The following is a 13065-nucleotide window of genomic DNA, read 5'->3' on the forward strand; positions in this document are numbered from 1 at the left end:
CCTCCTAGTCTTTAGCAAAATGGGTTGGGCGGGGGCGATTGGGTGCTTCGTGGTCCAGGTTAATTAACACATGACCACATGTAGCATGATCACTACGTAATATTGGCAGAAGAGAATGCATGCACAGTAGTTGCTATACCAAGAAGTAGTACAGACTTGTTTCACGCCCCAGAAGGGGAAAAAGATATACTCTAACATATAATACAGGATCGTGGTTGCACAGGGTCAACGCCAAATCGGCAGCTTCTTCGAGTCTGGACCCTTCTTAAACTAAACGATTTGAATAGATCATCAAAAGCAGAACAAAACCACGTACCTCCTTAATAATTGCTTAGCCACTTGTCCTTAGGACGTGGATGTTAACTGGTACAGATTAAATAAAATATACTTGTCGCGCCCCATTTTTCGTGATGGAAAAATAAATAAGAAGGTAGTTTATAAAAAAGATGTGATTTATTAATAATAAATGAAAAGGGACCTAGAATGGGACTTTAAAAAATGCGACGATTTGGGTCCAAAATTTAGTCGAAAAGGGTTTTTTTTTTTTTTTTTGCGACGATTTGGATCCAAAATTTAGTCGAAAAGGGTTTTTTTTTTTTTTTTTAAAAAAAAAAGAGTCGCCACTTGGTATTGAGTTTTGGTGTACCAAGTCACCCAAAAAGTGTATTTAAATAAAATAAAATAAAACCCTTTTCGACAACTGCAGGTCTTTGAAAAACAAGAGAAAATGGATTCGGGAGTCACGGTTGGAAAAAGGGAAGGCAAAGATTCGATTAACTCAAACCTAAGGCACCCTTTCACCTAGTTTAAGCTAGTTGCGAGGTTTAGCTAGTAATACATCACTAACGCACGAATGCACTATGCTACCTTTCCTTTTATTTCTACTCAAAATGAATACCGATGTCAATATAATCACACACATCATAAATTTAATTACCACTCCAGAGAATACATTTCATCTATTGTATGAATTTTAGTATTTAGCTGATATGATTGCATCACACTATTTTTGTATACATGACTTTTTAAAGACTACTATGGTACACAATACTTCAAATGCAATTATTTCTTCATACAACTATGAATACTTTAACAAAAGATTATTATACAATTATTTACACCTTGGATCAATTCATAATTAATCATTAAGCAAAAAAAAAGATTGCACTAGCTTAGATTGGAAACTTTTTCATGGTATTTTATTATAGATTTAGATTTATTAGCTAGAAAAAATATGTTGAAAAATTCATTTAGAGTTTATTAAATTTTCAAGTAATGGAATTATCATAATTTAATACTGGTTTTGGCCCATTTCTTTTTCACTTTTTGTTAATTAAAAAGAAAAAAATAGAAAACAAGATAAACAAAAATATTGAATTACATATAAAATTAACTCATAAAAAAAAGTACTAATTCGACATTTAGTTACAATAGAAACTAGAGACAATAGTGGCAGTTCTACAGTTTCATTGACGAAAAATTAACAAAAAGAAATAAGAAGGAAAAAGAATTAACAAATAATTTGGAAACTCATTGTAAATATATGTATACCAAATAAGATAATTTCGTTAAAATATTTAAGAGTTAAATTGTCTTTTTAAATCCCAAGGGAGGTATATGTAATTGTTTAATTTTTAAGGGAGAGGGAGTTCGGTGAAATTGTTAAAAATCTCGGGGGATGTTTCTGAAATTACCCCTTTTACTTGCCAGCCCTTTTTAGGGGCCACTTGCAATTTAGTGTTCAGTTGGTCTCCGTTCTTAAATTAATCATCTTTCCACGTTTAAAATGATGGACGTCCAACTGGAACATGACAGAGTTTTCGCCATCTGGTTTGACGTGGAGGTCGAACTGGAACATGTGCCGCCTGCAATGCAACAACACCGGCTCAGCAATTCTCCTTTCGGTTTCCATGCAGCGTTGATTTCCGTGGCTGGACAGGTGCTAATCGATGCTTCATCTGGCCAGCTTTTCTCTTGGTGGAGACTTACTGGTGACATTGGGAGTTTTGCACTTTCTTTCCTGGAGTGCGAGTCTCAATTCAGAAATTTGTAGCAAGTGTTGGAACTTACTATTTTCCCAGTCATTCCCTGGCAAATCTGTCTTGTTTATTGCATTTCATTCATTTCTGTACCGGGTTAGAAGAAGCTTGAACTTTGAATTGGTAAGGCATATATTGTGTGATTTTCAATATTGTAATGCAATAAGAAATTGCAGTGTGTTCAGTGGGAGGAGTTGGCTGGGATTTAGGGTACCGTTCAGCGTGGTCAACAAGTTGCATGACAGTAACACTTGACTAGTTATAGCGACTGAATTGACGCGTCAATGGGATATTTCCCTGCTAGGAGTGGTGCTGTTAATCGAGCCGAGTCGAGGAGCTCGAGCGCCTGATAATCAAACTATACTCGAACATTTATCGAGTTAACTTAAAGTTGCACGATTAGTAGTTCACGTTTCAGAAACAGTTCGAGATCGACTCATTCAATTTGGTAAGTACTGGCTAAAATTGATGACAATGGTGACGATGGTGTTAAAAAGAAACATGGCGACGTTAACCACATTATTAAATCCCCTTACTAGCTACTGACGGAATAGCTTCCATCACAGCACAAGGTTGACAGGAAAGACCGACGTACACGAGATTGGCAAATGTTCTCCTTCAAAATTTGATTGAATCTTATTTTATCAATTGACTGTCACGCTGCTACCACCACATTTCTACCATATACTCTTGTAGAATGAGCATTGGAACAAATATTATTAAGTTGTAGAGTGCTTACTCGACCAGGATGGGCTTGTACTGAGATCAACTGCGTTGCACATCTGAAATCGTAAACCCTGAAGCACATGCTTACCAAGGAGGTAAACACAAGATAAAAATATTTCTTGCCTATTAAAGAAGATGATACAATATTTTGTTCTTTCCTACAATACAGCACATAGTAACTTGACTGGTTAAACGCACATAATTTCTCTTTCCTTCTCACAGTGATTTATTTCTCCGGCATTCCGGGGTAAGACGGGGTGACGGAGGTTGGGTTGCGGATGGCTTCCCAAAAACTTGCAATCTTGTATACTACTACAACCATTAACTATTTGTATCGATTCAACTGATGCCTAAGCCTGCATGTCACAGGCAAATTGTTGATTGATCAGATGCTTAGCCCCTTCAACAATCCTCCTAATGACTTCCCCAGCTGGTAAGATATCTTTAATTAGGCCAATTCCCTCACCCGCATACATGGCCATGCTTTCAACATCACCACTTGTTGTCAGGTTTGGAACTGTGCCAGCGAATCGACGAATCTCTTTTTCCTGCACAACCACAAATTTAACTGTGTCAGGCAAATTTAATTTAGCCCAACCACAACCTCAAGCACTCTACCTAATGAAGCAATAATACACGTGCATAGTCAGCATCATTTGGTTGTCTGATAAGACAAACCTACATCACTCAATTAACTGTTCACAGAAAAAAAAAAAAAAAGAAGAGTTATTGATACAAATAAGATAATTCGTTAGTTATATGACTGCATCTGTGACTGAATAAATGAGCTCCTCAGCAAGATTATCTCCTAATTTCAATCACAGTTACAACACATTAGAGGAAAACTTCAAGGAGGAACATCCAAATGATTAAGAAAGGCAAGTAGTGAAAAGTATTTACCATTCCATGTATGGTGGAATGACCAATGGTAGGTTGATTAGTCTCATTCTCATCACTGGGAAGAGTTCTCCATTCCACTAAGAATGGAGTCCTCAGAACACGTTGAGGCGCTCCAGGCCACCTTGCACGGCCAAATATATCTGTGTACTCTGTTTCATCAAATTTGATCAACTTCTGCTTATATGCTGGGTGAGCATAGCTTTCATCCGTAGCAAGAAATCTAGGAAAAATGAGTTAGCCACCGTTCAGTACACCAAGCATCGTTATGATGCACTATCAAAGATGGTCTAATGGAATTAGGAAAATGGCAATGCAAGACCAATCTTATCAAATATCAAAGAAATTGGACACATATTGGTGAATTACTTAGGCATAAATATGTTTGAACCATATATTTCTAGCTGGCTGACATATACTCTGGCTCATATCTTTACTTGTGTAGCATTTGGTTGGTACCCACTTGTGAAACATATTGATGTTAGATGCCACTAAATCCAGGTACAATCATGGTACAAAATAATTGACCAAATAGCTCCAATTCCACAACAGACATTTTAGTTTGATAACATAAAATGTATATATAACAGTACAGTTTACTTCTCGTTTTTTTGATTCCAAAACCTCTAACCAGAGAATATCAAGCTAATCGAGAGTTTGTAGGACACAAAATCCAAAAGTTGTTCAGAAAAAGTGGATAAGCATTGAATGGTAAGAACTTTGCCAATGATTAGAATGTTCATTGCAGAATGCAATGGTTTCTAGCGATTGCACCAAGAACAGAGATTATACAGTGGAAACTTTTATAAAAGCAGACTGAATCCCTGTTACTCCGTCCGAAGATTAACCAGATACTGTGCTTTCATCAAATAAAAGCGGGTATAAAGAAAACTAACAACCAAAGAAGTCACATACCTAGTGCCCATTGCAATCCCCCTAGCTCCAAGGGCCAGGGAAGCTACATAACCACGTTCATCCACTATTCCACCGGCAGCAATAACTGGTATATCACGACCCTGAACAAGCTCAACTACCCTTGGCAACAAAGAAATTAAGGCACCCTGCAAATTTTCCAATGCGGGTCAATTTCAGAACTCTGAGAGAATACGGAGAGAGAAACTGCTCATGGTCAGAGGATGTTTAACTAACAGATGCCTTAAAAACCATGGCATAAATATTTCACAGATGTGGAGCTAGGATTCAACTATACCTTGGAACTTCAATTTCAAAGTATAAATGAAGTGTCTCAAGAAATGCCCTCAAAAATTAAATTACAAGTTATACAAGTCAGTCACTTGCAATGTAAAGATGCTCTTAAAAAATGGAAGGTTTTGGAAGCCTGAAATGTTTAGGCAACTAGCAAACTGCAGAACACATAGTTTACAGATTCCCTATCGAATTTTAAATGTTGGTCTACAATTGTAGTACCCTGTACAAGAGTATAACCTTTTCCTATATCTAGGTACACCCATTACTTATACCCAAATGCAGATTCAGAGAAGGAACAAATTAAGTTATATCATTCTAGTCAAGTTAATTTCATTTCAAGGGAAGCATACTGTTATAATACAAACACAATATGAAACATAAAACAACTTACAAAACCATTCATAACACAATCTTAACATAACAACGGTGTATAGTATAACAATATGTAAAAATTTATGGGCACTTGTATGCAATAGCAAAGCAATGTTTTGTGAAAATGAAGCAAATTCAATAAGATACCACTCCATTTTTACATTGAACTGAAGTAATATATATCTGATGAGTACACTAACAACTATACCTGTCCAATAACATGTCCACCAGCTTCCCGTCCTTGGACAATTATTGCATCCACACCCACATCAGCAGCTTTCTTTGCTTCTTCAAAGCTCCCCACCTTTATGATATTAGTGCAATCTCAACTGTTATTAAGGAATTGCAAGCACAAAAAAGGACATTTATCTCAAACAGCAAAATCAGCTCACAAGACTAACCTGTGGTACAACCTTGACCCCGACTTTGTGAGCCTCAAGCACTATATCACTTGTGCACTCACCCCAGGAAAGCTGCAAGACCGCTACCTTTTCATCCAGTATAGCCCTTATGTTTTCCTTGTGCGGAAAAGCCAGAACAACACCAACCCCAAAAGGTTTGTCAGTCAGGGTTCTGGTCTTCCTTATTAGCTCTTTTAGGTAATCCGGTGCCTCCTGTTATGCAAGCGCGTTTAGAAATATTACATATTACCCTACGAAAAATAAAAAGAAAAAAGAACATTTAACGGGAGTCTGCATGCACGTCTTCCTTACAGTTAGTGATAAGTTGGAGCATTCTCTTATCTGACTCCTTGAGACCCTCTCACAATCACCATATTATTCAATGAGTTGAATTAAGACTACGAAATCACATCATGGCATTTCAACAACTTAGTAGTAACTAATTCGACAAGGGTAAACGTGGATCATGAACATAAGCCTCAATGATTAGTACAATTACCAGTTTTTATTTTGTGCTAACATTCAATGTAGCACCAGTAACCCTTATTATCCTATCAGGATGAGAAAGCCATAACCTGAAGCCAATGCAAGTTTATTTTTGGAAAAAGGAACAAAATTGCAATTACTGGCATATTAGTTGTGAGCTCAAGGGGGAGAAGACTAGCATCAAATTTGACTCTAGGAGACACTTTAAAGCTCAAAACCATAGACTAATACAAAACTAGTCACTAATGCAACTTTTTGGAGGTAAGGAAAGCAATGCAAATCACAGGAAAATCAAAAGCAAATAAAAGAAAAAGTAAACGAAAGTAGTCCTTTCCAGAGTTTGAAATAGTAACGTGCAATTGCTAAAGCTACCGGGTACCAAATGCTCAACGGTACACTGCAGAAATGTCAACATAAAATTTAAAGACATAAAAAACTGAACCAAGAAACTGATCATTCAAAAAAAAAAAAAAAAAAAAGGAAGAAGAAAAAGGGTTTACCCAATCAGGGGCTCTAAGGAGACCAAGTCCACCAGCGTTAGCAACAGCAGCTACAAGCTCTGGACCTGAAATATCTGGTCCCAATGGTGCCTGCACTATTCCATACTCAAATCCCAGAATCCCTCTCCAACCCATTTATTTGTCTTCCTTTTCTTTTCTTTTGATGCTCAAGTCAAGAAAAATTGCAACTTTTCTTATTGTTAACTCTAAGCAGAAAAACATTCGTCCATTGAATTTATAGTATGCTGCTTCAGTTAGTTTAGTTTAGTCGGGAGGGGGAAGAAACCGGGGCGGGAATAAAAAAAAAAATTAAAAGGGGAGTGTTTCCGAAGGTGCCAACGAAAGGCCATCATCTCCTGGTAGAAAATTCTCTCTCTCTGAAAAAAGTCAGTCTAAAATGGCTATTTCACCATCTGAGTTGGCATCGGACACAACAAAACAGCAAATAAAACGTAAGCCCCTGCGTATTTCAGCTTAATTGAGGATTGGGTTAGCGTTCCTAGTTCCCAGCTCCTCTGTCGTACAAAATTCGGCCTTGGCCTTGTGGATTTGGATTGAATTTTCCCGATAAATCGTGGAACAACAGGAAAAACCCATTGAGGAAACTCAACAAGAAAGGATTGAACTTTAAAGCATGGAAGAAAACATCAATTTGATATTTGCCACTTGAACTAGGCTACCGTTCCCTCGAAAAAGGGCAAAAAAAAAAAAAAAAAAAATTAGGCTACCGTTATTTAACAATTGCCACTCACAAAGGGGAAAAAATAGAAGGAACAAATTGTTACGCTAACTTAATTGAGGTTGCTCAATCAAAGTTGAAACTCGACCCCACGTTGATCAATTTGAATAGCTTGAGCTGCTTGCTAAAGCGAGCTCGAATTTAATATGTGAAGAGTTCACGAACTCATCAAGTCCAATAGAATTTCGCGCACACACTTTTTAAATTTTTTTTATTGATTTATATAAAATATCTATTGTATGCTTATTTAAATTTAAATTTATATCTGTTAAACTTGATTAGACTAATTAAGCTCAAATTAAATTCGATTAGACTCGATGAGCACGAGATTGAACTCGAGTATTGCAAAACAAAATTGAATTCAAATTTAAACTCGAGTGTAAATTTATTAATTGAAGTTGAACTAGAACGGCGCATCTCGACTCAACTCAATTCACCCAAACTGCTGAGTGCTGACCCAACTAAATTGGGCTGATTGATATAGTTGGGCCCTAAAAGAGCAAGGCTTCCTCACTAATACATCCAGTGAAATAAACTGTAGCACTGATCAGATATCAGAATTATAACCTTCATTCAGTCCGCCATTAGTTGTTTGACATAAAAAAGCCCACCATTAATCACTTCATTTATTTGATTATTTTTTGTTTTAATCTCGTCCACCATTAGACTCGATACATTTTTAGAGCTCTGTACCTTGGTTTATCGATTACACGATTATATAAAGGGATTCCTAAGTGGTCTCAAGACGTATCGGGCTGTGTATCGTTTCTTACCTCAACACTTTAGGCAAAGCCCAGCAGCTTCATCTAGAGCCAGAACCGTGACTCAAATTTCTTAATAGGAACGGGGCTTATAAAAAGCCCACACGATTATAATCATTTCAGCCCAGGAATCTCGTATCATTAAAATAGTCGTTATTTACAAATATTATTTCGCTTCTATTATAAATACATTTTGTAACCTTTTTTTTTAAAAAAATTTTCTTCATCACCTTTTTATTTCACATGCATCATGTCACAAAAAATATTATATTATTATTTAAAATAATGTTCTATCCGAACAAAGCGATGCTTCTTCGTCAGACTCCCTAAACAACTCTGCTTTGAGACAATTGTCTTGAACTTTTTGCATTCATAAATGCATCACGTAGTATTATCAAAATCTTTGACCCAAAACAAGAAGTTCAAAAAGTAATTGAAAAATGAGTGAATAATTAAAGAAATAGTCGAATAGAAAAAATGAAAAATATCAGTACTCTAAAATGAAAATTGGGGGTGGCATGGGGAGAGGGGAGGAGGGGGAAGGGAAAGGAGGAGTTGAAAGAGTTTTTGGCATAATAATGCAGTTGCAAAACATTCACGTCTTGTCGACCGGTTAATTCTAAAAATGCGGCCCGACAAAGACAAGGGATTGTATAATGAAAAGAAGTACTACTACAATTCATGAGATTAAATAGTGGACAGTGATATTACAACAACCGAAGACCAACACAGGAAAAAAATAAAAAAGAAAGCTGGACAAATCTACATCACACGAGTTTGAAATTTGCACTAACTGGTACTAGTACTACTACTTCCATTTGTGAAAAAAAGAAAGACCGAGAAAAGGGACAAAAATGATAAATCAGGTCAGGTCTACGTGATTGTACGGCCCGTGGAATCTGATCCATCCGGCCTCCCTACCGCCAAAAACTTGCATAAATTGTCAAGAAGACTTCCAATAATTGAGATGTAGGTTAATTTTACATCACTCACTAAAGTCTTTGTGCAACTTTTATATTTGTCACAGAGTTGAAGAATATATATATATATATATATATATATATATATATATATATATATATATCCTTGTTTGGATGTTGAGGTAGAAAAGAATTGCTCCATCGTTAGTCTTGCAGTATTTGCACAGTAACTTACAGGGCTGTTACAGTGCCTTTGATATTACAGTAAGGATGATTTTTCTCTGAATTTTGTTCCGATTGAGCCGTATTTTTTTAACAGATTGTTGCAGATAACCATTAATTAAAGCCCAATATATATATATAGACAGACACACACAAACTATAAATATGAATAAAAAGAGAAGTAAGACTAATAAGTCGTCAGTCACTTTCGTTCATGTCTGTCAAAGTGTTGAACAAAGAGGAGCTTGGTTATAGACTTATAGTAGTAGTCTTCTTCACCAAAATACAGTAGTGTATATGGATCTTCAAATAAATGAGTATGCCAGGCATTATTAAGATTAAGAAAGCACAAATGTTTTGAATGCTGCGCAGTTGTCATCTCGCCAGGCATTGGCAATTCCGTGCAAGCTGACGAACGAAACCAACACCTCCAATCCAAAGCTCCAGCCGCCTCAAATTTTTGACCAATCCAAAGCTAACTCCGGACCATATACTACTATATCAGCATCACCGATCGCAACCCACAGCACGCATGGAGTTACTTGCTTGAGGCAGCTGGAGCTTTGGATTGGAGGTGTTGGTTTCGTTCGTCTACTTGCACGGAATTGCCCGTTACTTGCTTGGAACTGGAAGTTGTTGTTGATGTATGATTTTATGGTCAATGGGCCGAAAATTACTGCCGCCAGAAACTAGAATCACAAGCGCTTCTTATTTGCTTGGTACATACGGTTTTATGACTTAACCACTACGCTCCTACTCTTCCCTTCAATAAACATTAACCGGAAAAACCATTTGAATACAAGACTATTTGAAAAAGTCGGAGATGACAAATTCTATTACCGGCGCACCATATAATGTTAATTGTCATGATTAACGTTTTCAATTCGATTAATTATGGAAAAGCGGTCGGGTACATTTCGTTGTACATAGTGAGAGAGACTTTTACTTTGACTGCTCCCTGCATTAACATAGTACTCACGAAATTACTCGTGTCGCCGATTAAACTGCATACTTTAGTTGGATAATGGATGCATACATTTTATGTGGAATGGATGGAAGGAAGGATGGATGCATCCTAAAAAATCAATTAGGTGGATAGCTGCTATTGACAATGACATACTAATCAATAATAATTAGTCTGCACAATTATATGTCGGTACGTACAACTTCTTGATACCCAAAAAAAAAAAAAAACCATATGATTCTTCTATTCAGGCCTTGGAGTTACTTAGGGATATGCCTTCCTGCATTACAAGTATATTTTCTTCACCTGCATTAATTCTTAATTGGCTCCACGAGCCAGTCTTTTATCGAGTCAACAAAATTCTGCAACTTGCTGCGAATCTGTCCTTATTATTAATAATAGGCTCATAACTTTACCTCTACGTAATAACGCTCCCCGTGAAACTCCAAGCTGTGACTGACGCATGCACAACCAAAAACCAAACTGTTTGTGACTTAACGCACGGGGTAATCTTACATTGCATTGCCCCCCTCTCTCATGGAGCATAATAGTTCTTAAGAAGATAAATTAATTTTGTCTTGGGAAGATAAATTAATTAGATGCACGACAAATTGTCTAAATATAAATTTAAAATTCAAATTTTACTCATATACTATAATGCATCTAATCATGATAGATAATGTATACACTGTCGTGGTTATATGCATGACACATAGGCAAAATTTGAATTTTAAATTCAGATGAGTTGCCATGCATCTAATGATAACAATATATACACTGTAAATGTATATAAGATTAACTCTAAAAAGATTATTGCAATTTTTCATTAAGATGATTGATACGCATGACACTATAATGATGTTAGATGAATGACATATGAGCAAAATTTGAATTTTAAACTTAAACTGTTTGAAATGAAAGTTAGGAAACTAATCATCTTTGTTCTCTCTCTCTCTCTCTCTTTTTCCATTGACACACGCAAGTTGAAGAAGAGATTCAACTTTTTTTTTTCTCAGTCCAAAAAATTCCCTTGTATTTGGTTAACGTCTTTACTAGTTAAGTCGAGTCTTGAGAATGAAAGATAGAACAGTGCGGTAAAATGTGGTGGTGACCTATTATTCTCTCTTGGGGTATATTACAAAAAATCATACAGTTGATGCTTGTTAAATATTTTTCATCTCAGTTATTCGGATAATTTTCAAGCGGATAACCCGACCATGGTGTAGGCCATGACCTTATTTTTGCACGTCAGCAACTTTTCTTAAAATCGGTAGAAGAAAATTTTTAATTTTGAGTTTTGGAACAGTTGGGACTGGTCAGAAATTGGACCGAGAGAATCATTAATACTATTAAAATATGGCCGTCGCATTGAGTATGAGTAGACGATGTCGTAATGTTTCGTCAACGTCAAATTAGGTCGCGAAGGAATTCTTCTGACCGACGTGTCATTATCACACGTGTTGCTTATTTGTTTTTGTGCAGAAGGCGGTACGTAGTATTATTAATGGCTGCGGGCGGCCTGTGTTCAAGAATTACCATAAACAAACTTACCATTTTTCTCATGATTTAGTTAGTGCCAGGGTTCAACTCTTTTCCAATCGGCTTTGCTTGGATTGCAGTTTTCAAGTAAATTTTTTGTTACAGTGCTTCCTGTAAAGTGATGTATATGAAATTAAAAAAATAAGAAAAATATATACATATATTTATTTAAAAAATCTATGTGAATGAACTGAAATTTTCGCGTTTGAATTTCGATAAATAGTTGATAGACTACACGCCCAATGAGTGGCCTTTGCCGGAATTTAATCGTAACATCTTAGGATATCAAGCGACCTAACTAAACTTTGGCGTGTAAAGCAAAAAAAAGAAAAAAGAGACCTAGAAATAACCAATGCACACATTCGTGGACCTCGTTCCCAACTTACTCAAGAAACTAAGGGGGCGTTTGGTAAGAGGGTATCGGATTCGGGGAATGGAATGAACCCCATAAATGGTGTTTGGTTCACTGGAATGGGAATTGAAATCTTGGAATGATTTCTAAAAATTTGGTGTTTCTCCATTCCCTAGTATTTTGGTGGGTTTTGTCCGATTCCCAAGTTTGATTCCAAGAAACAAATCCAATTACATATTATAATTATACAATGATATAATTAATATTTATATATATTATATATTATAATATATACATATATATAATATATTATAATTATAATATTAGTACATTATATAAATATATATTATATTTATATAATATATATATAAATATATTAATATTATGTAATAATATATTTATAATATATATATGTATATTTAATAAATGCATATTATATGTGCATATGATTATAATATACACATGTATATAATATTAATAAATTATATAATTATATTTATTATTTTAAATACAATAATATATAATAATTACTATATCTAATATTAATATGCATTATACTTATATAAAATATGAGTACAATTAATATTTATATATTATATAATTATAATTATGTACATATATATAATATATTATAATTATAATATTAGTACATTATATAAATATATATTATAATTATTCAGTTAAATATAATTATATTTATATAATATATATATAAATTTATTAATATTATGTAATAATATATTTATAATATATATGTATATTTATAAATGCATATTATATGTGCATATGATTATAATATACACATGTATATAACATTAAATTATATAATTATATTTATATTTATATTTATTATCTTAAATACAATAATATATAATAATTACTATATCTAATATTAATATGCATTATACTTATATAAAATATGAGTACAATTAATATTT

At 34.8% G+C, this 13065-nt stretch overlaps 1 protein-coding gene across 3 annotated transcripts; it reads right to left on the bottom strand.

Moving 5' to 3' along the window:
* Positions 1–2861: 2861 nt before the first annotated feature.
* LOC113731657 (uncharacterized) lies at positions 2862–7521 on the bottom strand. 3 transcript variants are annotated; one of them, XR_003458574.2, is made up of 7 exons: positions 6631–7521; positions 5645–5857; positions 5452–5547; positions 4578–4723; positions 3666–3885; positions 3384–3460; positions 3094–3313 (listed from the first exon to the last, which is right to left on the bottom strand). XR_003458574.2 is itself a non-coding variant. In XM_072079158.1 (7 exons), the coding sequence occupies exons 1-6, from the start codon at positions 6763–6765 to the stop codon at positions 3449–3451; spliced, it is 822 nt and encodes a 273-aa protein (XP_071935259.1). In that variant the 5' UTR covers positions 6766–7521; the 3' UTR covers positions 3094–3313; positions 3404–3448. The 3 variants fall into 3 exon arrangements, 2 of the variants coding, with proteins under 2 accessions (XP_027112837.1, XP_071935259.1); XM_072079158.1 differs by having other exon boundaries at positions 3404–3460; XM_027257036.2 differs by lacking the exon at positions 3384–3460 and having other exon boundaries at positions 2862–3313; positions 6631–7520.
* Between the last annotated feature and the right edge of the window lie 5544 nt (positions 7522–13065).

Source organism: Coffea arabica, chromosome 2e (genome assembly GCF_036785885.1).
Source record: "Coffea arabica cultivar ET-39 chromosome 2e, Coffea Arabica ET-39 HiFi, whole genome shotgun sequence".
Classification (NCBI taxonomy): domain Eukaryota; kingdom Viridiplantae; phylum Streptophyta; class Magnoliopsida; order Gentianales; family Rubiaceae; genus Coffea; species Coffea arabica.